The sequence below is a fragment of the Saccoglossus kowalevskii genome, chromosome 20 (assembly GCF_978046115.1).
Source record: "Saccoglossus kowalevskii chromosome 20, keSacKowa6.1, whole genome shotgun sequence".
Classification (NCBI taxonomy): domain Eukaryota; kingdom Metazoa; phylum Hemichordata; class Enteropneusta; family Harrimaniidae; genus Saccoglossus; species Saccoglossus kowalevskii.
The window spans coordinates 12,314,758-12,342,447 of NC_140660.1; the positions used below are offsets into that span (position 1 = coordinate 12,314,758).

The 27,690-nt window shown below is 35.8% G+C and overlaps 1 protein-coding gene and 1 long non-coding RNA gene across 2 annotated transcripts; one reads left to right on the forward strand and one right to left on the reverse strand.

The window, feature by feature from the left end:
* Positions 1–825: 825 nt before the first annotated feature.
* On the reverse strand, positions 826–27,552 carry LOC102800579 (uncharacterized). Its single transcript, XM_085494304.1, has 17 exons — positions 27,444–27,552; positions 9,942–10,108; positions 9,491–9,589; positions 9,012–9,110; positions 8,534–8,632; positions 8,062–8,160; positions 7,641–7,739; positions 7,167–7,265; positions 6,693–6,791; positions 6,221–6,319; positions 5,567–5,665; positions 5,280–5,340; positions 5,068–5,127; positions 4,922–4,971; positions 4,544–4,577; positions 3,721–3,776; positions 826–3,400 (listed from the first exon to the last, which is right to left on the reverse strand). The coding sequence occupies exons 2-17, from the start codon at positions 10,101–10,103 to the stop codon at positions 2,507–2,509; spliced, it is 2,208 nt and encodes a 735-aa protein (XP_085350430.1). The 5' UTR covers positions 10,104–10,108; positions 27,444–27,552; the 3' UTR covers positions 826–2,506.
* On the forward strand, positions 15,536–16,995 carry LOC146730005 (uncharacterized). The gene is made up of 2 exons (XR_014927989.1): positions 15,536–15,912; positions 16,657–16,995. It is a non-coding gene; the product is annotated as an uncharacterized LOC146730005 (long non-coding RNA).
* Positions 27,553–27,690: the final 138 nt, after the last annotated feature.

A 27,690-nucleotide genomic window follows, 5' to 3' on the forward strand; every position in this document is an offset into this window, starting at 1 on the left:
CATGCATTGTGGAATACATACGAATATGCTACTGCTGAAATAACAATGACTATAATGCAGTACCTGTTTGGCAGAGAAGACAATGCTTTATTATGGAACAAACTAAAACGCAAGCATGACACCAAATTGTAATAAAAAGGTAAACTAGGATGAAATAGAACAAAAATGTAAATTACATAAAAGTACGGTAAAGCGAAAACTGTCACATAAATAATAGAATAAGCTAAATATTGGGTGGGTGGGTGAGTGAGTGAGGTTAATTTATGTTACGTAAGCTCAGAATTAGAGCGTGGAGGAAACAGCAAAATGGTTGACACTGAGGCGCTGTACAAGAAAACGCAAGATAAGTATAAAATGAGCTCTAGGGAGCGAGCTGCTCTATGAACAGAGCAATAGCAAATTAAACAAAATTACAGAATGGCCTGAAACAAGCACCTTGTGTACACAATACGATAATAACTTTAACGAGGTATTGACGTGGACATATCTCATAAATAATATAATGTATTCAAATATGGTGAGCAGTTATGTTTGCATACAGTTATGTATATGCTCGGGTCAGAACGAGATTACGTACGAGGATCGTAAAAGTGGAGATTTGCATGTCGCTGATTTTGAATTAGTCAGCAAGCCTTCTATTTCAAGGAGCTAACTTTATGTATACTAGGGTTTGAAGCATTGTACTCAGATGCTAGCAAAATTCTGTTCAAGTTGACAATCTATTTATTTATTTTTCTACCCAGTTATTCTATCACAGTACACTTGGTAATTCGACAGATGTCATAATAATCCGTATAAAATACGTATACAAGATTGAAATACACCTGGTCAACAAAAGTTTTTATTGATAGATATACAATTTTGTTAAGTATTTGTACAGGAAACATGCAAATCCAAATGTCTAGAAGGCGCAATGATCCTATGAAATCTCTACAGCAAGGCTAAGAAATTCGAAAAGAATTTAAGTACATCAACTAGCGAGGGGAGGGGGGGGGTTATTGGTGTAAAACATTCCAATGTGGTATGGGGGTTGATTTCGCCACGTAAACGTTCGATAGCTCATCAGAGCATCGATAACCATGGAAACTAGAAATCAACCCCTCAATCTCATTCAAAAACGGACTAATAGTGCTATAACCCGAAAACAGTCTATACTTAAAATGCAAATCAATAAATCCGTAACAATCTATACAGGAGAGAATTAACAAATTGTGAAGTTTATATTAACATATCTTATCATTTAATGAATATTCATATTTTAATACGTTGTAAAAGTTAATATACCAATATAATACCGAACTTCCACCAATTCCAAAAATCGTTAAAAAAAGGTATAGAAACAAACAACATCAGCAAGCAGGGTTCTTTAACTCCTATGCTGAGCACATAATTGTTGCTATCCTCACATTGCAAAAAAATAGTAAAGGAATTCAAAATTGTAATGCAAACGACACATATAAAAAGTACAAAACATAATTCCATTACACTAATATTTAACTAAATAACATTCGTGAGATTCACCTCATCGAACCCCTTATTAGTTAGACTATGTGTTTGGTGCTTGTTATTTTTGATATACTAAAAACAAAAAACATGTTGACAAAATCGTTAAAGAAAAAAGCATTTTGTTAAAATACTCAAAATCTAGAATTAGCGTAAGTGTTTCTTTCTAAAATGTACATTCAAGTCTTTCTTTCGTTTATACTTATTACCACACTTTTCACAGTGGAACAACACACTTTTCTCATGAACTCGTGCGTGCTCCCTACGATTCTGCTGTGTCTTGAATGATTTGTCACATAAACTGCACTTGAACGAATCTGTGTTTTGATGAACATCCTTGACATGTCTCGCTCGATTACGTTTACTTGAATATGTTTTGTTGCACAAATGGCACTTATACTCTTCTCCATCTTTTTGTTGGAGGGAAAACGGGGGATTAGTATGAATAGCTTTAGTTGTACTCACTCCTTCGTGATCGTCAAGTACATCATAATTAGATTCATCGCCACCAGTCACATGTATTGGTTTCGGTGTAACAGGACTGGTATCAGTATTTAATGATGATTTTGATCCTGCGTTGTATCTCAATTTTGAGGCTTGATTTTTTTTATCTTGTCTCGAAAATTGGCCATATGTTATATCATCTAATTGAAGAATTGTAAGATTTTTCTCTTTCGTCGACGAGATGGAAGTTTGTTTCGACGAGTTTGTTTTACTGGATCTTTTATGCAAGGTACTAAGAAATTTAAATGGGTCAAACATATTATTTGGGAGCTGTAGGGTATCAGATTGGTTAGCACAGTTACTTTTTATTGCAGAAGTCGATGTTTTATGATGATCTAGCTGCATAGTATAAGAGATTTGCTGTAATTCATCCTGTCCACTGGTTGAACTTGCACACATGGTTGTAGATACTTCGGATGACACAACAGATGACTGCTGGTCCATACTTGGTGGATTGTCTTCGCATAACATGCTTTGAACGGTGTGCACGGATTTTGTTTCATTTTCTGGCATTTCTGTGTAAATAAAAATATGGGTGCTTCTTCTTCATATGCACATTCAAATCTTTCTGTCTTTTATATGTGCATTCACACTCAAGGAATGTACAAGGAATTCGTTGAACATCCCTATGGGTTATCATATGTTCTTTGAGATTTTGCTGTGTCTTAAAAGGTTTGTCACATATGCTGCATTTAAGAATACGTACAGATTTATCAGTATGAGTATTACGTTCATGCCTATATAAATTCTTTTTTAATTTAAAACTTTTTGCACAAAGTTTGCATTTGAATTTCCTTCCACTTTTATCCAACAAATTGAACGGATCTTTACCTCGCGAGTACTTTTTAGTTTTATAATTTTTTTCATTTATTTGATCTTGATTCCCAGTGGATTTTATTGTGATTTTTCGTCTTCTGACTGAGCTATGCACGTCGTGGATATGTTCTGGCTCTTTTATCTTGAGTGTGTTAGATCTTTGTTGAGCTTTAGTTTTACTTTGGGGTACTTTTGACTGGATTTTAGCTGAATTCGCATTCTTTATAGAAGACGTGTGCTTAGCGGTTTTATTCTTCATGCGTACATCATCTGAACTGCGTTGATCTTCTTTTCCGTGTACTCGTGTCGCTCTTGCATGTTTATTGCGCGTGGATTCCAAATATTCAGGCATATTTTTCAGTTTCTGTCTATAAGTTGTATCCGACATAGACTTGTCCTGTAATTTGTGTTTACTCATCTCTAGTTGTTGTATTTGTTTACCATGATTCGTGCCATTGTTTATATCGGTGGTTTCACCGTGTATTTTACAATCGTTCTTGTTATAACATTTCTCGGTACAGCCATCTACTGTACACATGCGTATTCTTTTGCTGTGGCTTCCCTTTCCTGCGATTTTCTGCAAAATAATTGTTATTCAGACATTAGTTACGGTACGTTCGAACACAAGCTATATATATATAATAAAAACCAAACAACCAGCCATAAACAAACGTCATGTTGAATATCTTCTTGAATATGTGAAACTAATCTAATCACATTATATTATTTGGATGATATGCAAATTGATTATAATACTACAATTTCTGCTTTTATTCAATTAAAGTTGTCCTACATACATAGTATTTGATTGTAGGTGTATTACAATCTAATATTTGCACTGTTCAGTCTTTTACAATAAACAACAGTACTGCATATATCGAATTTAATTCAACCTACTCTTTTGTGTGCGAGCAACCTTATTTGCTGATTCTGCGACATGACACTGTTTTGTCCTGAAAAAAAATGTGTATTGATAATTACTACATGTAGAATTGTTATGTTTGCTTTCACAGTGCACTTACATAATTAATATTTGATATGCTACAATCAACGTGACGTACTATCTACTGTCTTATCTTTACTTCTGAATGCATTCATTAAATCGTGTCATAGGAGCTGCACGAATTTTGTTCAGATGGGGAGGATTTGTTGCCAATAAAATATGCTATGAACGTACTCAAACAATTTGTTATTTACAGTATACTTCTGTTCTGTTTATATAGATATTATAGCATGTGGGGACGCCGTATTCAAAAATTACATAATGATCAGCTTATGAATATTCATGGTCTAACTCCATACAGCCCGTCATTGGTCATTGGTGTCGCACAGTCCATATAAACTTACGACGACAATTTGTGTAAATACCGATAAGTAAGATTTATATAATTACTATGTATGTCGTATAATTATGAGTCACACAAAACCGTCTACAATGATGATAATAACGTTAGTGTTTCTATGCAAACAAGCGTATTGGCATCAACTTCAAACTAACTTTCTGTCTGCTGGACTGAATTGAGATGACCCACGCAATGTGCTGTAACTATTTACTGCCTTAGTGGGCGCCATAACGCGTAGCCCTCTCAAGGGGATATATTTATAAGTAGATGATAGGGATGTAACAGATTGATTGACGGGAAAGCATGCAATATTAGAATAAACAACATTATCTCGACTGTACTAATTCTAAAACCATTTAATTAAGTATTCGTCTTACCGTTTTTTGTATCTCCGATTTGTTCTGTACGTAACTTTTTAGCAGAAAAAACAATAAGACAAGAAAACACGTCAGATGGTTAGACCACTATTTTTGCTGATATTGGTTCACTATCTAAATCTGCTATAGTGCTATATGATTAATATATTCTTCATATTGGTCGAAGTTATATTAAAAATATTCACAGTTATAACAAATGTAACAGTAATGGAAAATGACGAAAGCGAACTACTTTTTAAATACAACCAATGGTAATACATCACACATTGCATTCAAAAATATCAAAATAAAAACGTTAACATAAATATTACTATTTTTAAATGGCGGAAAAGATAATATTCAATTCATTATTGTTTAGAGTATAACACGTGGTCTTACTTGTTTATCTGTACATTCGCTGTTTTCATTCCTCATATCATTACCATTTCCTATTTACAACACAGTAGTAAAATAAGTAAGGTGTGAAATTCTATAGCGACATGTATAGAATATATGAATGAATTTCGATAATAAAATGCAACTACCATTGTTTTCTTGTTCCACACTATCATAGATGTCACCGATGTATTGGAGCGCATTTTTGTCTGTAGATTGTAAGAAAAACAACATTGAGACATAACCAACAGAGCTTACTTTGGTTCAGCAATTTTTAATACTGTCCCTCCCTCATAAATAGCAATTTTAGTAATTACTTCACAAGTTTTCTGAAAGATGATTACAGGATGATAAAACATACCATTAATATCTTTAACGGCAAACAGGACATTGTCAGGCACATAATCATCGTCGAAGTCAGTCTTCAAAACAAAGCAGGAGTAATCAATTTTATGTGAAATACAGATACAACTAGCACTTTAATAATAATAATAATAATAATAATAATAACAATAACAATTTAAAGTGCAATGAGAACACCAGCCAAACATAGTATATGGGCATTTATGTGAATAAAGACCATATATAATACATTGCTGACAATTATAATTCTATGTCAACAATGCCAACGTGTAAAATAATACCTACAATAGTGGGTTTGATTGTCTTCACGTCTTCCTTTGATAAAAATTCAATAATTTTTGCTTGTCCACATATAACAGCTATGCAAAGTGGTGTATCATTCGTCTATAATAACAAGCAAAGATATAAGGTGTAGTAGGTGTAATCACATACACACTTTATAACTCCATTTTAAAGTTTACTTCAGAACCAATTGGAGATGAAATACTACAAGTGCATTCTGGAGACATAGATTTGTTTATTGTAACAATACTAAGCCAGACATATCGTATCTAAATGAGTTTAATGCATTAATCATTGTATCACTATTTAATATTCACATAGGTGGTATCTGCGGTGTTGCCATGTAAGAAAATTCCCATTTCCGATTACGGTATAGTAATTTATGTATATATATATGTATAAATTGAACATATAAAGTTAAGAAAATACAATATTTCCATAATATGTCGTGCATATTATTACAATATTTACATATCACACATATTCATAGTTACTGAAATTTAGACAAATATATGATACTATTTTCGCTAGATGCACAAAATCAATATTGGAATGATCCATTTAGAAACTTTAAATAAGTCAATGCTTTCTTGCAAAGAGTTCATATTATGTCGTGAATATTATTACAATATTCACATATCACACATTAATAGTTACCGTTGTGACAGCCTCCTTGTTTGCGCCATTCTTTAAAAGCAGGTCCACTATTTCCAAATGACCATTTTGAGCCGCAATGTGAAGTGGTGTGAATTTCTTCTGCAACATATTAACATTTGTTGTATAGAAATGTTTTACATAATGAACAAAAAATATATTTATATGTTGTTTTCATTTTTCTAGAATTCCATTGCCTGTATGAATTTATAAATAGAATGTAGAAAATTGGTGGTATTGTCTGGCAGGTTATAGCACTACAATAAATCTACATTAGTTGTTTGCTAAAGTTATGATACATGATCACACTACTGAAATTTAGAGAAATATAATATGCCATTTCCGCTAGATACACCAAATCAAAATTGGAATGATCCATTTAGGAACTTTCAATAAGTCTATTCTTTATTGTTAAGAGTTCATAATATGTCGAGAACATTATTACAATATTTACATATCACACATTCATATTTACCGTCGTGACAGCCTCCTTGTTGGCGCCAGTCTTTAAAAGCAGGTCCACTATTTCAAAATGACCGTGTGCAGCCGCAATGTGAAGTGGTCTGCATTTATACTGCAACATATTAACATTTGTTGTATTGAAATGTTTTACATAATGAACAAAAAATATATTTATATGTAGTTTTCATTTTTCTAGAATTCCATTGCCTGTATGAAATTATAAAAAGAATGTTGAAAATTGTTGGTATTGTCTGGCAGGTTATAGCACTACAATAAATCTACATTAGTTTTTTGCCTAAGTTATGATACATGGTTACACTACTGAAATTTAGAAAAATATATAAGATTCCATTTCCGCTAGATACACCAAATCAAAATTGGAATGATCCATTTAGAAACTTTTAATAATTCAATTCTTTATTGTTAAGAGTTCATAATATGTCGAGAATATTATCATAATATTTATATATCACGCATTCATATTTACCGTCGTGACAGCCTCCTTGTTGGCGCCATTCTTTAAAAGCAGATCCACTATTTCAAAATGACCATTTTGAGCCGCAATGTGAATTGGTGTAAAGTTTTTCTGCAACATATTAACAATTTTTGTATTGAAACGTTTTACATTATGAACAAAAAATATATTTATATGTAGTTTTCATTTTTCTAGAATTCCATTGCCTGTATGAAATTATAAATAGAATGTTGAAAATTGGTGGTGTTGGCTGGCAGGTTATAGCACTACAATAAATCTACATTAGTTTGTGGCTAGAGTTATGATCCATGATCACACTACTGAAATTTAGAGAAATATATAAGATACCATTTCCGCTAGATACACCAAATCAAAATTGCAATCATCCATTTTGGAACTTTCAATAAGTCAATTCTTTATTGTTAAGAGTTCATAATATGTCGAGAATATTATTACAATATTTACATATCACACATTCATATTTACCGTCGTGCCAGCCTCCTTGTTGGCGCCATTCTTTAAAAGCAGATCCACTATTTCAAAATGACCATTTTGAGCCGCAATATAAAGTGATGTAACTTTATTCTGCAACATATTAACATTTTTGTATTGAAATGTTTTACATAATGAACAAAAAATATATTTATATGTAGTTGAAAATTGGTGGTATAGTCTGGCAGGTTATATCACTACAATAAATCTACATTAGTTTGTTGCTAGAGTTATGATCCATGATCACACTACTGAAATTTAGAGAAATATAAGATACCACTTCCGCTAGATACACCAAATCAAAAATGGAATGATCCATTCAGAAACTTTTAATAATTCAATTCTTTATTGCTAAGAGTTCATATTATGTCGTGAATATTATTACAATATTTACATATCACACATTAATAGTTACCGTCGTGACAGCCTCCTTGTTTGCGCCATTCTTTAAAAGCAGGTCCACTATTTCCAAATGACCGTGTGCAGCCGCAATGTGAAGTGGTGTGAATTTATTCTGCAACATATTAACATTTGTTGTATAGAAATGTTTTACATAATGAACAAAAAATATATTTATATGTTGTTTTCATTTTTCTAGAATTCCATTGCCTGTATGAAATTATAAATAGAATGTTGAAAATTGGTGGTATTGTCTGGCAGGTTATAGCACTACAGTAAATCTACATTAGTGTGTTGCTATAGTTATGATCCATGATCACACTACTGAAATTTAGAGAAATATAAGATACCACTTCCGCTAGATACACCAAATCAAAATTGGAATGATCCATTTAGGAACATTCAATAAGTCAATTCTTTATTGTTAAGAGTTCATAATATGTCGAGAACATTATTACAATATTTACATATCACACATTCATATTTACCGTCGTGATAGCATCCTTTTTGACCCCAGTCTTTAAAAGCAGATCCACTATTTCAAAATGACCATTTTGAGCCGCAATGTGAAGTGGTGTAAAGTTTTTCTGCAACATATTAACAATTTTTGTAAAGGTATTGCAATGTTTTACATAATGAATACAAATTAGATTTATATGTAGTTTTCACTTTTCTGGAATTCCATTGCCTGTATGAAATTATAAATAGAATGTTGTAAATTGGTTGTATTGTCTGGCAGGTTATAGCACTACAATAAATCTACATTAGTTTGTTGCTAGAGTTATGATCCATGATCACACTACTGAAATTTAGAGAAATATAAGATACCATTTCCGCTAGATACACCAAATCAAAATTGGAATGATCCATTTAGAAACTTTTAATAATTAAATTCTTTATTGTTAAGAGTTCATAATATGTCGAGAATATTATTACAATATTTACATATCACACATTCATAGTTACCTCCGCGACAGCCTCCTTGTTGGCGCCATTCTTTAAAAGCAGATCCACTATTTCAAAATGACCTTTTTGAGCCGCAATGTGAAGTGGTGTGAAGTTTTGCTGCAACATATTAACAATTTATGTATAGGTATTACAATATTTTACATACTGAATAAAAATCGATTTATATGTAGTTTTCATTTTTCTGGAATTCCATTGCCTGTATGAAATTATAAATAGAATGTTGAAAATTGGTGGTGTTGGCTGGCAGGTTATAGCACTATAATAAATCTACAAAAGCTTGTTGCTAGAGTTATGATCCATGGTAATACTACTGCAATTTAGAGAAATATATGATACCATTTCCGCTAGATGCACCAAATCAAAATTGGAATGATCCATTTAGGAACTTCTAATAAATCAATTCATTACTGCTAAAAGTTCCTAATATGTCGAGAATATTTTTACAATATTTACATATCACACATATTCATAGTTACCTTCGCGGCAGCCTCCTTGTTAGCGCCAGTCTTTAAAAGCAGATCCACTGTTTCAGTATGTCCAATTTGAGCAGCAATGAAAAGCGGTGTACAGTTATTCTGCAACATATTAACATTTTTTGTATTGAAATGTTTTACATAATGAACAAAAAATATATTTATATGTAGTTTTAATTTTTCTAGAATTCCATTGCCTGTACAAATTTATAAATAGAATGTTGAAAGTTGGTGGTATTATCTGGCAGATTGTAACACTACAATAAATCTACATTAGTTTGTTACTAGAGTTATGATCCATGATCACACTACTGAAATTTAGAGAAATATAATGAAAAGCGGTGTACAGTTATTCTGCAACATATTTACATTTTTTTGTAAAGGTATTGTAATGTTTTATATAATACAACATGCATTGATATGTATTCGACACTATGCTCACGCTCTTACTCACGTTGTCTTTGGTGTCAATATCTATTCCATTTTTTAGCAGGCGTCTTATCTGTTCCAGGTCGCCGTCACGTGCCGCATCATGCAGTGGATATTCCATATCTTTTAATGATATATTTACGTCATTCAATGTACATTTCGATGTATTTTCTTCGAGGGTATTCATACGTCCTAGGAGTATTCACATAACATCAATATATTGAGAATTCTTATATCTATTATTTCCTGTGTTTTGCAATGAATACTCCCTTCCGAATAGTTGTTAGTGAAAGAAATATAGGAATATAGGAGTATATTTTTAACTGCTTTCTGGCCGGTGATTGTGAAAATGTCAATCTAAGTCTTCGTTTGCATAATACTTAGTATATCATGCGCAAGTTTATCGTCTAATTATATAATTTGCATAAATTAATATTTATGGGCAATGAAAATCTCGTCTTTTCAGTAAAAATGTTTCAAAATGCTTTCCTATATAAACCAGCATGGTAGTTATAAATTAACTAATTCTATCATAACGAATTAGTTAATCGAAAATTTGATGTAAAAGTGTTTCATGAGACATTTTTTTGATCAGGCTCAAGTATACTCACTATTAAAAGTATATATGAAACAATGTTGCAATGATATGTGAGCGTCCATAGTTACTATATGCAAAGCATATCTCACTATTCACTCTCTGAATTTAAGATTTGAACACAGTCCATAATATTATATCTGATTTCATCGATTTTTGATATATTTAGTTCCTAGATTGAACATGCCTTTTTTACTACTATATTTATATATTCGGTTAAATTTTTGTAGATCATAGAGTCGAAGTTAAATTTTTAAGCATTTTACAATGATGGCACTTCTGTGTACTTGGGTAAAATATTTACCTAATAAAACATGAAAAAGATTGAGGGTGCAATAGAGAATATAATATGTCGTGAATGTGAACGAAAACAAACGACATCGTAGAGAAATACGGTATTGTGCTGGGCGTCCATTTCAATGCTGAAAACGCTACCTTATTTCATTTTACGATAAATACTTTACAGCAATTTGCAGCAAGATATCCAGAGTCAAGTTCACATGTACTACAAGAACACGAAATATGTTAAAGCAGGAGGGTCGTCACCTGCGCACGCGCGGGAATAGAGTCCCAAGCAATGATAACAACACACGCTAAAACACAAAGGCTCGTGGGGAGTCGCTTGTTAGTAAAAAATGACACGCTATAGCCATCTGACGCATGTGACGACTCCCCCCGATTTAAAAATTGCAAATGGAATTGTCCAATTGTGATGGAACCTGTTAAAGCTAATTGAACGAAATCTTTAACGTAATATTTGCGTTACAATTGAATAGGTGAAGTGTTCTCACAATATTAAAATGCCCAATAGAAAATAGAACATTGGCAATGCAAATACAAAAAAAAGTGTATATGCGTTGTCAAATGTTACCGCCAGGTAAGTAGATCAGGTGGCGATCTCAGTACAGTACACGCAACGTATATTGCTGCATAAACATCTCGTTGACCTGGGCTCCGGGGCCATATACGCATGTAACAAAAATATCCAATGCCTCACTACAAATACGCACACAACACAAATGCAACAACACATTAAATTAAAATTCACTAATTAAAATCCGTAAATCCATAATGCTCCTTCGATATATATAAATAATATACATGACTGATAGAGGTCAAACTATGCATTGGGAATTGAAAAGGATCTGGTGGCATTATCAGTAAGCTTTGGATTCCTATAGAGCTACTACTACAACTCAGTGAATGAAAGTTGTTTCTGCCAATAAAATATCACGACAACATGTGACTTTTTACTAGATTTTTATTTGAAAACCTAAAACATAATTTTAAATAAACAATTCCAGCGCAACGTTGATACCCGGAACTAACACAGCGCTTAAGTATATCACACAGTCATCAAGAGAGGATATCCCGACATTGACATTGACATTAGCATTGGCATAATAATATGTATTGAAGCTGATGATACACAATTACGTTAATAAAGATCCTGTCGTCGTATAGAAATGCTAAAATACCAGTGCTTCCGTGGCGATGTGTGGTGTGCCTCTAAACCTTTTACACTTATAGCATGGACGACGTCGTCACGTGTCGAGGGGAATTCCCTAGTCTAATTTGAATATGAAGTAAGACCGCCACAATGGGGCCGTTTATTTATCTGTCAATGCACTAACGTCATTTAATGCGCCGCCCGACATTTTATTTACCTATCCTGGCTCCCACTGACATGATAAAATCACATAGCTAATGTACCAGCAATATTGCGCACCTAATCTACGAACGTTGGTTTATGTATAACAGATCGAGATTAATGCATGATACTTGTGGCAGTGGATAGAGCGAAGGGTAGTCGCAAAAGCCCACCATTGACTAAATTGAACGCACACTAAATTGAACATAAAATGCATTAAACTAAGATAACAAACCTAAACATTGATCGAACCTAATAATCCCAATGCAAATGGCAATTATAAAGACAAAAAAACATACACGTCTGAAGAGGTGACACAAACTACTAATGTAGTGTCCCTCAGTTACATTGTCGGTGGACTTTACTGCATGACAACAAGGTTCGGCGGCGTTCACAACAAGCTTTAGAATTTCATACAGCTTAACTAACCCAGCACTAAACGTTGTTTTAGTCAGTTGACACACAAATCATCAAAGTGTCGAATTATTAATGAAACTGATAAAACCTAGAATCCCTTCGAGTGAACGAGAAACCCAACAGAACGTTGATACCCGAAAATAACGTCTCGCTAATTTATTTAATAATATTAAATAGTCAGGCAGATTATTACGATAAATAACACACATACAATGCAAGGAAACAAAGACCCGTGCAATATTGTATAGTGCGTGGGAGTATGTTTAAGGTGCGATGGGGGTTCCATTCGTTTACTCGATTTCCGGTTTCTATTTCATTGATTAGTTACATTGTGTAGGTCCTGTCGAACTCTTGGTTTGACCGGTAAACTCTGATCCGACCCGAGAATTTCACTACAAATACTAAACAACGTACACCACTTAAGGGGTCAAACAAGCTATTAATGCGGAGACACCATTTACATCGACACTGTACTGTACTACAGGGTCCGGTGGCTTCCACAATAAAAGTTGGAATTGAATACAACGTGACGAACTCGTTGAATAAATTCTCTTTCAGTCAATTAAATACAAATTATCAACATTTTGGACAATCTACATTGGGGATTATTATGTGGCAATTAAATACGTGGAATTATTTTAGCAAACAATCCAAAGAGGAGGTTGATACCCAAAATTAGCATCTCGTTAGTTTATTTCGCATGTTAACCCAGACAATCTCGTATTAATGATGTCGGGATATTATTTAATCAGGCTGATTGTCACTCTAAATAAATAAAAGTACCCTTCGTAGAGCAATGACCAGTACTGGTCAGTGTGCTTTGAAAGCCATTGAATTTTGTTAACACAAATCTCTTGAAATGTAATAAAAGTTACATGCAGCAGGGAAATATCTTTTCAGTTTAAAATGATATGATAAACTATGTTTATGAGGAGAAGGGGGGTAGTACACACTATTTTTTTAAATAGCTCCAGTGGCGGTATAAGGTGTCACCACTGATTTAATTTGGAATTCAACTGAGCGAACAAAAAGCATAATATTGACAAAACTTCGCGGATATCCCCCACCTTAACAACTCAACGTTTCGCTCCTAAACCAAATAACGCATGAAAACCAACAACAATATGCATGTCTGAATTAAACACTTCTCAATTCTAAGACACTAGAAGCCATATGCATTGTCAAATAAAATGGTACAGTGTGACAAAGCGGGTCCGGGCGACCTCAGAACAGTACACGCATGTATATTGCTGTATATACGTATCGTTAACCACGGCTCCGGTGGCCATATTGGCCATGTAATTAAAATGTTCCGCACTCATCGTATACTGACTAGGTAACGGTGGCGTGATCGACTGTTTTGGTGAACACAACGATGAGCAAATATGCATTAAATTCCGTATATAATATACATGGTAACGGACACTGCGCGATGAAAGGATCCGGTGGCATTCTTAGTAAGCTTTGGAATTCTATACAATCCCAACGTAACGTAGATACACGGAACTAACATCTCGTTAAAATATATCGCACAGTCATCAAAAAAAGCTTTTCTGACACTAACATTATCAATGGCATAATATTACATATTGATGCTAGTAAAACACGGTTACGTACCTGCAGTAACAAAGATAGCGTCGTAAGGAAATGGTAAAATGCTACTGATTCGGTGGCGACGTCTGGTGATATGCCTCTAAACCCGTTGCATTTATATCACGGGTGACGTCGTCACGTGTCGGGGAATTCCCCTGTCTAATATGTATATGAGATAAGAACGCTCCAATAGAATCGTTTATTTAGATGTCAATACACCCACGTCATTTCTGCGCCGCCCTGCATTGAATTCACCTATTTCGACACCCACCGACATAGCGCAAGCAATACGATTGACACTACCTGGTTGTGTGGAACTACGAACACATTGTAAAATTGGAAATAACGCTCTGTAAAATGCGTGAACCAAAGATTACGTTGACAACGTTATCCATAAACTCTGATCCGACCATACAATTCCAATACAAATACCAATACTAAAGATAAACAACGAACATGTCTGAAGGGGTCAAACATGCTACCAATGTGGTGACCCTATTTACATCGACACTGTACTGTACTACAGGGTCCGATGGCTTCCACAATAAGCGTTGGTATTGAATACAGCGTAACGAATAAATTCTCTTTTAGTCAATTAACATACAAATCATCAACATTTTGGACTATCTACTTTGGGGGTTATTATGGGGCACATCAATACGTGGAATTATTTTAGCAAACAATCTAAAGAGGAGGTTGATACCCGAAATTAACATCTCGCTAGTTTATTTGGCATGTTAACCCAGACAATCTGTCTTTCGTAGAGCAATGACCAGTACCGGTAAGAATTTTGTGAGTGCGCTTTGAAGGCCATTGCATTTTGTTAACACGAATCTCTTGAAATGTAATAAAAGTTACTTATAGTTGGAAAATATCTGTTCAGTTTCAAATAATATGATAAACGATGTTCATGGGAAGGCGGGTGGTCGTAGACACTATTTTTTTAACATAACTCCGGTGGCGGTATAAGGTGTCGTCACTTATTTAATGTGGAATACAACCGAGCGAACAGAAAGCATAATATTGACAAAACTTTATGGATATGCCCACGTAAACGACTCCATATTTCGCTCTAAACCAAAATAACGCATAAAACCAACAACAAGCTGCATGTCTGATATAGACACTACACAATTCTAAGACACTAGAAGCCATATGCATTGTCAAATACTGTACTGTGGTGACAAAGCGGGTCCGGGGGCGACCTCAGAACAGTACACGCATGTATATTGCTGTATATACGTATCGTTAAAGTGCCTGTGAAATGGCTGCTATTTTCACGTCTAAAATTATCAATTGATACATAAATATTATTAATTTTTATGTTTCTAAGCATAAATTATTTTTTTTAAGTGAAAAAATGTGTTTTAAACTCAGTCTACAGCAACTTTATTTTTTGTATTTTAAAACGAGGCTCCTCATTAGCTATTCATTGCCATACAGAAATTCCCCTTGTGACGTCAGAAAGGGAAGTTGCTGGGCAGCTCGCATTGCCGATACGTGTAAATAAGGCAAATTTCTTGTGCAGTTTTCTCGTCTTTGACTAAATTGTCACTTATGTACTTTTTCGTCGAGGAAGAACGGGCCATAATGAACACTTGGATATCAAATTTGTTGCATGGGGTTGAGTTAGATGCGAGATATGTCCGTTCTGGTGTGGCTGGTCGCAGTGATGTCACCGTCCCCGGCGCACGTTTGTAAACTATCGCTGAACCTCGGCACTGGACAACTTTCGAGTCGGTAAGAAGTTCTAGTTTTTTTTGTTCTAGTTGAGCTTACTACTCTTTATAAAATATCTTATCGATAATTTCAAAGAGGTATGTGTGAACTCTTTATTATGCTCGATAAACTTAGATCGCGAATTTCCTCAGAAATATTGCCTGCTTCGTTCAAACGTGCATTGGCATCCATATATTGGATTTTCGTTCATGGTCGAAGGCGTGAGTGTCTCGTGTGGCCCGAATGTCATCGGCGTTTTACTTTATCACGTTTGATTTTTTTTGTTGCACAAATGAAACTCTTATTTTTTTTCCACCATCAACAATTTCTGATATGGTTGTTGGGATCGGCCGACGTCTCTGTGGGCTGCTCTACACACGTAAAATGCCCAATGTTTTGACCTGGCTTCCCTTCACACGAAGCGCGGGTGTGCATTACATCCGCAAGTTTCAAAATTTTAAACGTAAATTTGAAAAATGTTTGGTGAAATAAAATTGACATATTATTATGAAAAGAAAATGAAGAAAAACAAATTAATTATTTTTTGAATAATCGTTTGAGAGCATTGGGTGGCAATTGCTTATACTTATGTACTAATTGTAAATGTGTTCAATATTTTTTTCATCCATAATTCAAACACATATATAACATAATAATAGTTGCCTTTATTATAGTAAAAAAAGATGCATCATAAAACGAATGAATTACGTATAAACAAATGCCAAATAAAGATTGTGACCTTATTTATTTTCTAAACCTCCACAGGTTAACGAGGGGATACTTGAAGTTCCTTGAAAAAGACTACAGTATTACCAGAGTGAGCAGTAACAGATTTATCAATATTTATGTCAGAGAATTATTTATGACTTAAATTACCAAATCTTGGTTTTTCATAGATTCCAAAATCTGAAGATGTGTTTCCTTTTTTTCATTGTCACACAGTGTCACTCAATTAAAACCATATACTATAGTAATAGTAATCCATGTACAAATTATATTTTATTCACATTATTTTCCTCACATACATGTACAGACAATCCAATGTTTACATTGTCATATTTCCTTGTTCATCACAAGTCTAAATAAAATATGTGAACTGTGTAACGTAGCCTGTTTTTTATTAGCATAATTGTTGCAGCATCTGGAAATGTATTTACACTGTTATGTGAATCTTGTAGTGTGGCAATGAACTGCCGAGACTTTGTCAGGGTGGGCATACTGGCTGTTGAGTGGCAGGGGTGCATCATCAAGTGTATGTAATACACAATCTCCTCCAACATACAAGTCTAGTGTATTGAAGAGCTCTTCTACGTAATCTGTAAATTATAATGAGAGCATTTTGATTCAACAATAGTAGATAGAAAACCATAAAGAATCATATCATACATGCTCTATTGAAGTACATTTCCAGTAGAAGCATCAAAATTAAAATAAAAGAAAACATATTTTGACATTCTAGACGTTAAACTATAGTGATCAATAAAATAGGGAAATAGCTAAAAAAAAACGACAAATCACAGTTACTAAATAAATGACCGCCGCGTGGAAATAGATTCAGTTGAAATGGGTGAACGCGTCGGGTCACGACGAGGACAAGTGCGTGACTGGTGGCGTTTAATTGGAAAACAAAAATAATTGAGAGCAACACACGTACAGACAAATTCAGAGTGGACTCGAGTTAGCGTGATTGTCATACTTATTTACTTGGTGCATGGAGGTACCTCCATGCTTGGTGATAACGCATTGACAGCCAAAGCCCGGATTCTTATTCCATAAATGATTTCTAGACATCTCGACCCAAGACATTTCGACCCAAATTGAACATCTCGACCCACCGCATCGACGCGACCCTGTCTCAATGTGGCGACGCGAACCTCTATCTAGTTCAACGTTGATCGACATCTTTTGATTCGAAACATCGTGTACTATCTACTAGTATTTCCAACGCGTGTGGTCGGCGCCTTTGATTGCGTTAATTCTGTTTTTTATTCGCGAAATCTATCACTGGCAGCGTTTGTTTTGTCATGTCTCATAACTGAAAGTCCAAGCTGACTTTGTTTTGGCTGTAGGTATGAAAAACGGGTCGGGATTTTTTGGGGTCGAGATGTCCAGTACCCCCATAAAATTATTTCGCAGATCAAGCTAGAAGGAAAGTAACAGAGGTGTGAATTCGACATTCAACACCAATCACCGAACAATTCAGAAACTTTTAGCCTGCGAAAATGAAAACAATTAGCAGTGTGTAAGGACTGCGTAATTTCCTGTTTGTCCGACGCGTCGTTTTCGTGTTACTATCAAAAATTATTGATACCTTAACATAACGCAAACTTAATTGTGTCTATAAAGCGATAATCAGGATGGCAAAACAAGTCAAATGATTTGAAACACTTACCCGACGTCTCTCTCTCTTCTGAAATCCGCCTCGGTGATCATGGGCTGGTTCGGAATCTATTTCTTTCAAAATTGTTGGTATTGCGCCAGGTTTAAGTTGTCGGCGCTTCTCTTTAAAACCTAGTTGTTTTTTCACGGCCGAAGACAGTTTTTCGAAAAAAAGAATCTGAGGTGAAGTGGACACTACATATGACGCTGTAAGGAGAAGGTCCACCCCAACCTTTTCTCGTTGTTTTCACGGCTTTCGTTTACTGACGTCGCACCTTCGGATCGTTTGGAAAAGTGTGAATACTTACACTATGACTATACGTATTACTGCAACCGCCCACAACACAACGTTTAACCATCACAAACGTTTGTTCTGAAAACAACTTCTAAAAACTCTCTATCTCATAAAAAAAAAAAAAAAAAATGACAAAAAAAAGAAATGCCGACCGAAAAATGTATATCGTTTAAAAGTATGTTGAATCACGCAGTGTTATATAAGTACAGCTCAGGAGTATGGCTTCCTCTCATATTTTGGCATTTGGTGGCGCACTTTCGGCGAGAGTCGGAAATCCGGAAACAGTCGACCGTTTCAGGATAGGTGGGCGTGGCTACAGCACGAGATATATCTTAAATTTACTTGGATAGGAGTAACCATTTTGACAAAAAAAATCAATAACTGCCCACTTCAGTAGGACACGGATCTAAAATAGTTAACGTGAGAGTGGGCATTGCACAGGCACTTTAACCACGGCTCCGGTGGCCATATTGGCCATGTAATTAAAATGTTCCGCACTCATCGTATACTGACTAGGTAACGGTGGCGTGATTGACTGTTTTGATGAACACAACGATGAGCAAATATGCATTAAATTCCGTATATAATATACATGGTAACGGACACTGCATGATGAAAGGATCCGGTGGCATTCTTAGTAAGCTTTGGAATTCTATACAATCCCAACGTAACGTAGATACACGGAACTAACATCTCGCTAAAATATATCGCACAGTCATCAAAAAAAGCTTTTCTGACACTAACATTATCAATGGCATAATATTACATATTGATGCTAGTAAAACACGGTTACGTACCTGCAGTAATAAAGATAGCGTCGTAAGGAAATGGTAAAATGCTACTGATTCGGTGGCGATGTCTGGTGATGTGCCTCAAAACCCGTTGCATTTATAGCATGGACGACGTCGTCACGTGTTGGGGGATTTCCCCGATCTAATTTGTATATGAGGTAAGAACGCTCCAATAGAATTGTTTATTTATCTGTCAATACACCCACGTCATTTATGCGCCGCCCTGCATTGTATTTACCAATTCCGACACCCACCGACATAGCGCAAGCAATAAGAATGAATTACCTGGCCGTGTGCAAATACGAACACATTGCATCATTTGCAATAACGCTCTGTAAAACGCATGAACCAAAGATCACGTTCAAACGTTAACCATAAACTTTTATCCGACCCGACAATTCCACTACAAATACGGTAACCAATACTAAAGAACAGTGGCGCGGCACGGAATTTCGCATAGGGCGAGATCTGCTCACCATCCCTTGCGCCTAAGTGGCATTGGCCATGCCCCTTGCGCCCCCCTGCAGCCTGCGCTGCCACTGCTAACGACAAATGACATACACGTCTGAAGAGGTCAAACAAGCTACCATTATGGTGACCTCAATATACATTGTCGGTGGACACTGTACTCTACAACCACAGAGTCCGGTGGCATCAACAAGCTTTTAAATTTTATATACAGCATAGCGTAACACGGCGAATAAACGCGGTTGTTAGTCAATTAATAAATAGCATCGAGAGAAATGTCTAATTCCTGTCTAAGAATTTTACCAAGTTGACTAAAGGCATAACACATAGCTATAATCCGGGGGGGTCCTCACGTTGATTTTAAGTTGGGGTGCTCCACATCCAGTTGAAAATAGTTGATGGTGCCTTTCTCCAAAAAATGTCATAAAATCCAAAAATTAAGGGTCAAAATTGATCCGCTCTACTATTAAAATGGGGACCAAAATATTGTTGCATACACGTAAACGTTAACTATGGAAGTACCACCGCCGCCACCGCCACGAGGGCTAAATTAGAAGAATGTTTTTCTTAAAATAGAAGAAAATCCGTGAATACAGAACAAACTAATCTGTGGAATAATCTACTTTTTGTCACAGTTATATTAAATTAAAATAGCAGTTTAATACACCATTCTAAGAATTTGGTAGCCATATGAATTGTCAAATGAAATGGTACTATGTGACAAAGCGGGTCCGGAGGCGACCTCAATTCAGTACTCGGGATGAACATTGCTGCACATGTCTCGTTAACCAGGGCTCCAGTGGTCATATCGGCCATGTAATCAAAAATTGTGGCGTGAGTGACCTTTTTTGCTGAGCACAGCGGCGAGCAGAAATGTAACAACGCATAAAATTTAAATCCGTGTACCCTTAATGCCAGCTCAATATATAAATAATACACATGTCCGATAGAGTCAAACTGTGCAATAGGAACGGACACAGTGCGGCATCATGACGACGAAAGAATCCGGTGGCATTATCAGTAAGCTTTGCGTTTCCATACAGCTCACTACAACTCGGTGAATAGTTTGCTTCTGCCAATTAAATATCACGACTCGGAAACATGTGAATCCTTACTAGGTTGTTATGAACCTGTAGAAAACCTAAACTAAAAGAAATATCCAACGCAACCTTGATACCCGGAACTAACAATCATATCGCGCAATCATCAAGACAATATGACCAGATATCGACATAAACGTTGATATAATATTCTTACATGCCCCCAGTTAATGAAGTTAATGAAGACCCCCGTCATAAATACAAATACTAAACGACGTACACGATATTATATAATCAGGCTGATTGTCACTCCAAATAATTAAAAGTACCCTCCGTAGAGCAATGACCAGTACTGGTCAGTGTGCTTTGAAAGCCATTGAATTTTGTTAACACAAATGTCTTGAAATGTAATAAAAGTTACATGCAGCGGGGAATTATCTTTTCAGTTTAAAATGATATGATAAACTATGTTCACGAGGAGAAGGGTGTAGTATACACTATTTTTTTAAATGGCTCCAGTGGGGGTATAAGATGTCGTCACTTATTTAATGTGGAATACAACCGAGCGAACAGAAAGCATAATATTGACAAAACTTTATGGATATGCCCACGTAAACAACTCCATATTTCGCTCTAAATCAAAATAACGCATAAAACCAACAACAAGCTGCATGTCTGAAATAGACACTACACAATTCTAAGACACTAGAAGCCATATGCATTGTCAAATACTGTACTGTGGTGACAAAGCGGGTCCGGAGGCGACCTCAGAACAGTACACGCATGTATATTGCTGTATACACGTCTCGTTAACCACGGCTCCGGTGGCCATATTGGCCATGTAATTAAAATGTTCCGCACTCATCGTATACTGACTAGGTAACGGTGGCGTGATTGACTGTTTTGATGAACACAACGATGAGCAAATATGCATTAAATTCCGTATATAATATACATGGTAACGGACACTGCATGATGAAAGGATCCGGTGGCATTCTTAGTAAGCTTTGGAATTCTATACAATCCCAACGTAACGTAGATAAACGGAACTAACACCTCGCTAAAATATATCGCACAGTCATCAAAAAAAGCTTTTCTGACACTAACATTATCAATGGCATAATATTACATATTGATGCTAGTAAAACACGGTTACGTACCTGCAGTAACAAAGATAGCGTCGTAAGGAAATGGTAAAATGCTACTGAATCGGTGGCGACGTCTGGTGATGTGCCTCAAAACCCGTTGCATTTATAGCATGGGCGACGTCGTCACGTGTTGGGGGCGTTTCCCCGATCTAATTTGTAGATGAGGTAAGAACGCACCAATAGAATTGTTTATTTATCTGTCAATACACCCACGTCATTTATGCGCCGCCCTGCATTGTATTTACCAATTCCGACACCCACCGAGGTAGCACTAGCAATAAGAATGACATTACCTGGCTGTGTGCAACTACGAACACATTGCATAATTTGCAATAACGCTCTGTAAAACGCATGAACCAAAGATCACGTTAACAGCGTTATGCATAAAATTGTATCCGACCCGACAATTCCACTATAAATACGGTAACAAATAATAAAGAACAGTGGCGCGGCACGGAATTTCGCATAGGGCGAGATCTGCTCACAATCCCTTGCGCCTATGCGCCTAAGTGGCATTGGTCATGCCCATTGCCCCCCCCCCCCCCGTGCCGCCTTCGCTGCCACTGCTAACGACAAATGACGTACACGTCTGAAGAGGTTAAACAAGCTACTATTGTGGTGACCTCAATATACATTGTCGGTGGACACTGTAGTCTACAACCACAGAGTCCGGTGGCGTCAACAAGCTTTTAAATTTTATATACAGCATAGCGTAACACGGTGAATAAACGCGGTTGTTAGTCAATTAATAAATAGCATCGAGAGAAATGTCTAATTCCTGTCTAAGAATTTTACCAAGTTGACTAAAGGCATGAAATATAGCTATAATCCGGGTGGGTACTCATTTTAAGTTGGGGTGCTCCACATCCAGTTGAAAATAGTTGATGGTGCCTTTCTCCAAAAAATGTCATAAAATCCAAAAATTAAGGGTCAAAATTGATCCGCTCTACTATTAAAATGGGGACCAAAATATTGTTGCATACACGTAAACGTTAACTATGGAAGTACCCCCCGCCGCCGCCGCCACGAGGGCTAAATTAGAAGAATGTTTTTCTAAAATAGACGAAAATCCGTGAATACAGAACAAACTAATCTGTGGAATAATCTACTTTTTGTCACAGTTAAATTAAATTAAAATAGCAGTTTAATACACCATTCTAAGAATTTGGTAGTCATATGAATTGTCAAATGAAATGGTACTATGTGACAAAGCGGGTCCGGAGGCGACCTCAATTCAGTACTCGGGACGAATATTGCTGCACATGTCTCGTTAACCAGGGCTCCAGTTGCCATATCGGCCATGTAATCAAAAATTGTGGCGTGAGTGTCCTTTTTTGCTGAGCACAGCGGCGAGCAGAAATGTAACAACGCATAAAATTTAAATCCGTGTACCCTTAATGCCAGCTCAATATATAAATAATACACATGTCCGATAGAGTCAAACTGTGCAATGGGAACGGACACAGTGCGGCATCATGACGACGAAAGAATCCGGTGGCATTATCAGTAAGCTTTGCGTTCCCATGCAGCTTACTACAACTCGGTGAATGAGTTGCTTCTGCCAATTAAATATCACGACTCGGAAACATGTGAATCCTTACTAGGTTGTTATGAACCTGTAGAAAACCTAAACTAAAAGAAGACCCCGTCATAAATACAAATACTAAACTACGTGCACGACTTAAGGGGTCAAACAAGCTATTAATGCGGTGACCCTATTTACATCGACACTGCACTGTACTACAGGTCTCATGCCACTAATTAACCGATGGCTGCTCGTAGCCCTCAATTTAAATGCCCAGCAAGAACCAATGAAATTTTTTAAATATTATTTTTCTCAGGTGCTCCCTGTTTGAGGGCGTAATCACCTGGGTCAGAGGTGAGACCAACATGTGGTCTTTTGTTTACTACTTAGCGGCTGTGTACCTGTGGGTTTATTCTGTGTGTTAATGGATGTTCTAATCTTGGTGTTTTTCCAGTGATTTCTCTTGGTGCAATCCAAATACAGTAGGGGTGTCTTGTTTACCTGAGATTTGCAAGAGTTTGAGCTGGCCAACATGTTAGTTTTTTTCATATGGTTGATTACTGGCATGTTGATTTCCCATTTTTGAGCCATATTTTCAACTTTCTTCGTCATTTTCATATAGCAATCTCGTCATATGTTAACATTGTCGTCTATGGAAATTCAATTAGTGGTATGAGCCCTGAAGTAACAGTTTGCCTAGGACCACCTGAGGTTGTTGTTTTAACCATAATTATGGCTCTATTCACTGGAATTTAGTCATTTTTGGCAGATCTCATCTTACATAACCAAAGTTTACTTTGACCTAATTATTATAATTTTTGACCTCTCCTGACCTTGCATAGATTTGATAATTATGAGGTTGTGTGTTCAAGCACACATTTCATGAGATCAGCTCCATTGATTTGGCAGGTATAGTGCAAAGTAACTGGGAATCTTTTTTATTTTTATTTTACCACTTTTCTTGCTTTGTATTCATCTATTTAGACACAATGGAGTAATTTTTTATCCAGAAATGTTATATTTTGCTATGCGTTTCACCCATTTCTGTTAATCTCTTATATCTTGGTTGAAGATTTTGAAAATTTGTAATTCGGTATATTTTTTGCCCTAATCTTATTAATTGGCTGTGGTTGGGCTGTGGTCTGTAAATATAAATGTTTTTATTAAACTGGTCCAAAAATTTTATTCATTCATCAATGAATTATTCATGTCACCACTAATTTCAATGGCTCTAGGAATTCTGAGAAAAATGCTTAACCCCATTTTATGGGTTTTTTGTCTTATTTTCACATTATGGCAGACAAACTTAACAATTTGTAGTGCGGTCATTTCTAATGTACCGTATTCAAAGTTTAATGAGGTCAAAATCCCAAATATTTAAATAAATTCTCAAAATTGTGTTGTGTATCTTGTCACTGACAAGAGATTTGCATACTGTCAGTATATTAGCCAAGTAGTACAACTCTTTCAATTTCACAATTATTGCTCTTTTCTCAGAATTTTTGTGAATAGTTAGCTAATTAATCCCATCTTGAGTTTATTATTGAACAGTGCATGTACCCCCCCCCAATTAATCAGAAATCCTGTTGATTTGAATTTAATTTGATCAGGGATGTGTAATACAAGTATTTTATATTTAGATCCTTTTCTTGTTTGTATATTTTTATTTTTATTTATTTTTAAATCATAAAATTGTTTCGTTGAACTACTTTTTTTCACATAAGATTTGATTAAGTATTTTATGTTGAGCAAATTCTATGTGTGGCCATGGTAAATCAAACCACTGTTGTGTTTTGGTATATCCAAGGTTGCCCGTCACAGGTCTCCGGCCTAAATGCAGATACCGTGGAATTGTTTTTTTGTTTTTAATTAATTGGAGAAATAATGAGCTGATGAATTGAGACTTTTGATTCAGTAGAATTTTTTTTTTTTAAATTATAGTGATAAACTACTTTTAATTGTCATTATTCTATGTATTATTTCTAGAAATTAATTAAAATTACTAATCATGCCAAACGTTGGTCTGTACTTGTTTGTGGTGAATGAGAACATTATATTTTACAGTACTGCATCTAATAATCAGGCTTATATTCATTGCCTACCATCTATTTTGGTGTTATGCTGAGTGTGTATGTTGCCACTTTCTACAACTAATTGTCTGGGTATAGGGCGCCACCAAGTGGTAGATTTTGATAAATAACTCCCAGGGTTTAAATTTTGGGGATTTTTTTTGCATGGGAAATTACTCGTCTAATGATATTCCATCATATATAAGATCAACAAGAACTTTATTAAACCTTCTTATTTCTCTGAAGGTCTCATGCCACTAATTAACCGATGGCTGCTCGTAGCCCTCAATTTAAATGCCCAGCAAGAACCAATGAAATTTTTTAAATATTATTTTTCTCAGGTGCTCCCTGTTTGAGGGCGTAATCACCTGGGTCAGAGGTGAGACCAACATGTGGTCTTTTGTTTACTACTTAGCGGCTGTGTACCTGTGGGTTTATTCTGTGTGTTAATGGATGTTCTAATCTTGGTGTTTTTCCAGTGATTTCTCTTGGTGCAATCCAAATACAGTAGGTGTGTCTTGTTTACCTGAGATTTGCAAGAGTTTGAGCTGGCCAACATGTTAGTTTTTTTCATATGGTTGATTACTGGCATGTTGATTTCCCATTTTTGAGCCATATTTTCAACTTTCTTCGTCATTTTCATATAGCAATCTCGTCATATGTTAACATTGTCGTCTATGGAAATTCAATTAGTGGTATGAGCCCTGAACAGGGTCCGGTGGCTTCCACAATAAACGTTGGTATTGAATACAACGTTACGAACTCGTTGAATAAATTCTCTTCAGTCAATTAAATTATCAACATTTTGGACTATCTACTTTGTGGGTTATTATGGGCACTTAAAATACGCAGAATTATTTTAGCAAACAATCCAAAGAGGAGGTTGATACCCGAAATTAACATCTCGCTAGTTTATTTCGCATGTTAACCCAGAAAATCTCGTATTAATGATGTCGGGATATTATATAATCAGGCTGATTGTCACTCTAAATAAATAAAAGTACCCTTCGTAGAGCAATGACCAGTACTGGTCAGTGTGCTTTGAAAGCCATTGAATTTTGTTAACACAAATCTCTTGAAATGTAATAAAAGTTACTTATAGTTGGAAAATATCTGTTCAGTTTCAAATAATATGATAAACGATGTTCATGGGAAGGCGGGTGGTCGTAGACACTATTTATTTAACATAACTCCGGTGGCGGTATAAGGTGTCGTCACTTATTTAATGTGGAATACAACCGAGCGAACAGAAAGCATAATATTGACAAAACTTTATGGATATGTCCACGTAAACAACTCCATATTTCGCTCTAAATCAAAATAACGCATAAAACCAACAACAAGCTGCATGTCTGAAATAGACACTACACAATTCTAAGACACTAGAAGCCATATGCATTGTCAAATACTGTACTGTGGTGACAAAGCGGGTCCGGAGGCGACCTCAGAACAGTACACGCATGTATATTGCTGTATACACGTCTCGTTAACCACGGCTCCGGTGGCCATATTGGCCATGTAATTAAAATGTTCCGCACTCATCGTATACTGACTAGGTAACGGTGGCGTGATTGACTGTTTTGATAAACACAACGATGAGCAAATATGCATTAAATTCCGTATATAATATACATGGTAACGGACACTGCGCGATGAAAGGATCCGGTGGCATTCTTAGTAAGCTTTGGAATTCTATACAATCCCAACGTAACGTAGAAACACGGAACTAACATCTCGCTAAAATATATCGCACAGTCATCAAAAAAAGCTTTTCTGACACTAACATTATCAATGGCATAATATTACATATTGATGCTAGTAAAACACGGTTACGTACCTGCAGTAATAAAGATAGCGTCGTAAGGAAATGATAAATGCCAGTGATTCGGTGGCGACGTCTGGTGATCTACACAAAACCCCTTGCATTTATAGCATGGGCAATGTCGTCACGTGTCGGGGAATTCCCCGATCTAATTTGAATATGAGGTAAGAACGCTCCAATAGAATCGTGTATTAATCTGTCAATTCACCCATGTCATTTATTCACCGCCGCATGAACCAAAGATCACGTTAACAACGTTAAC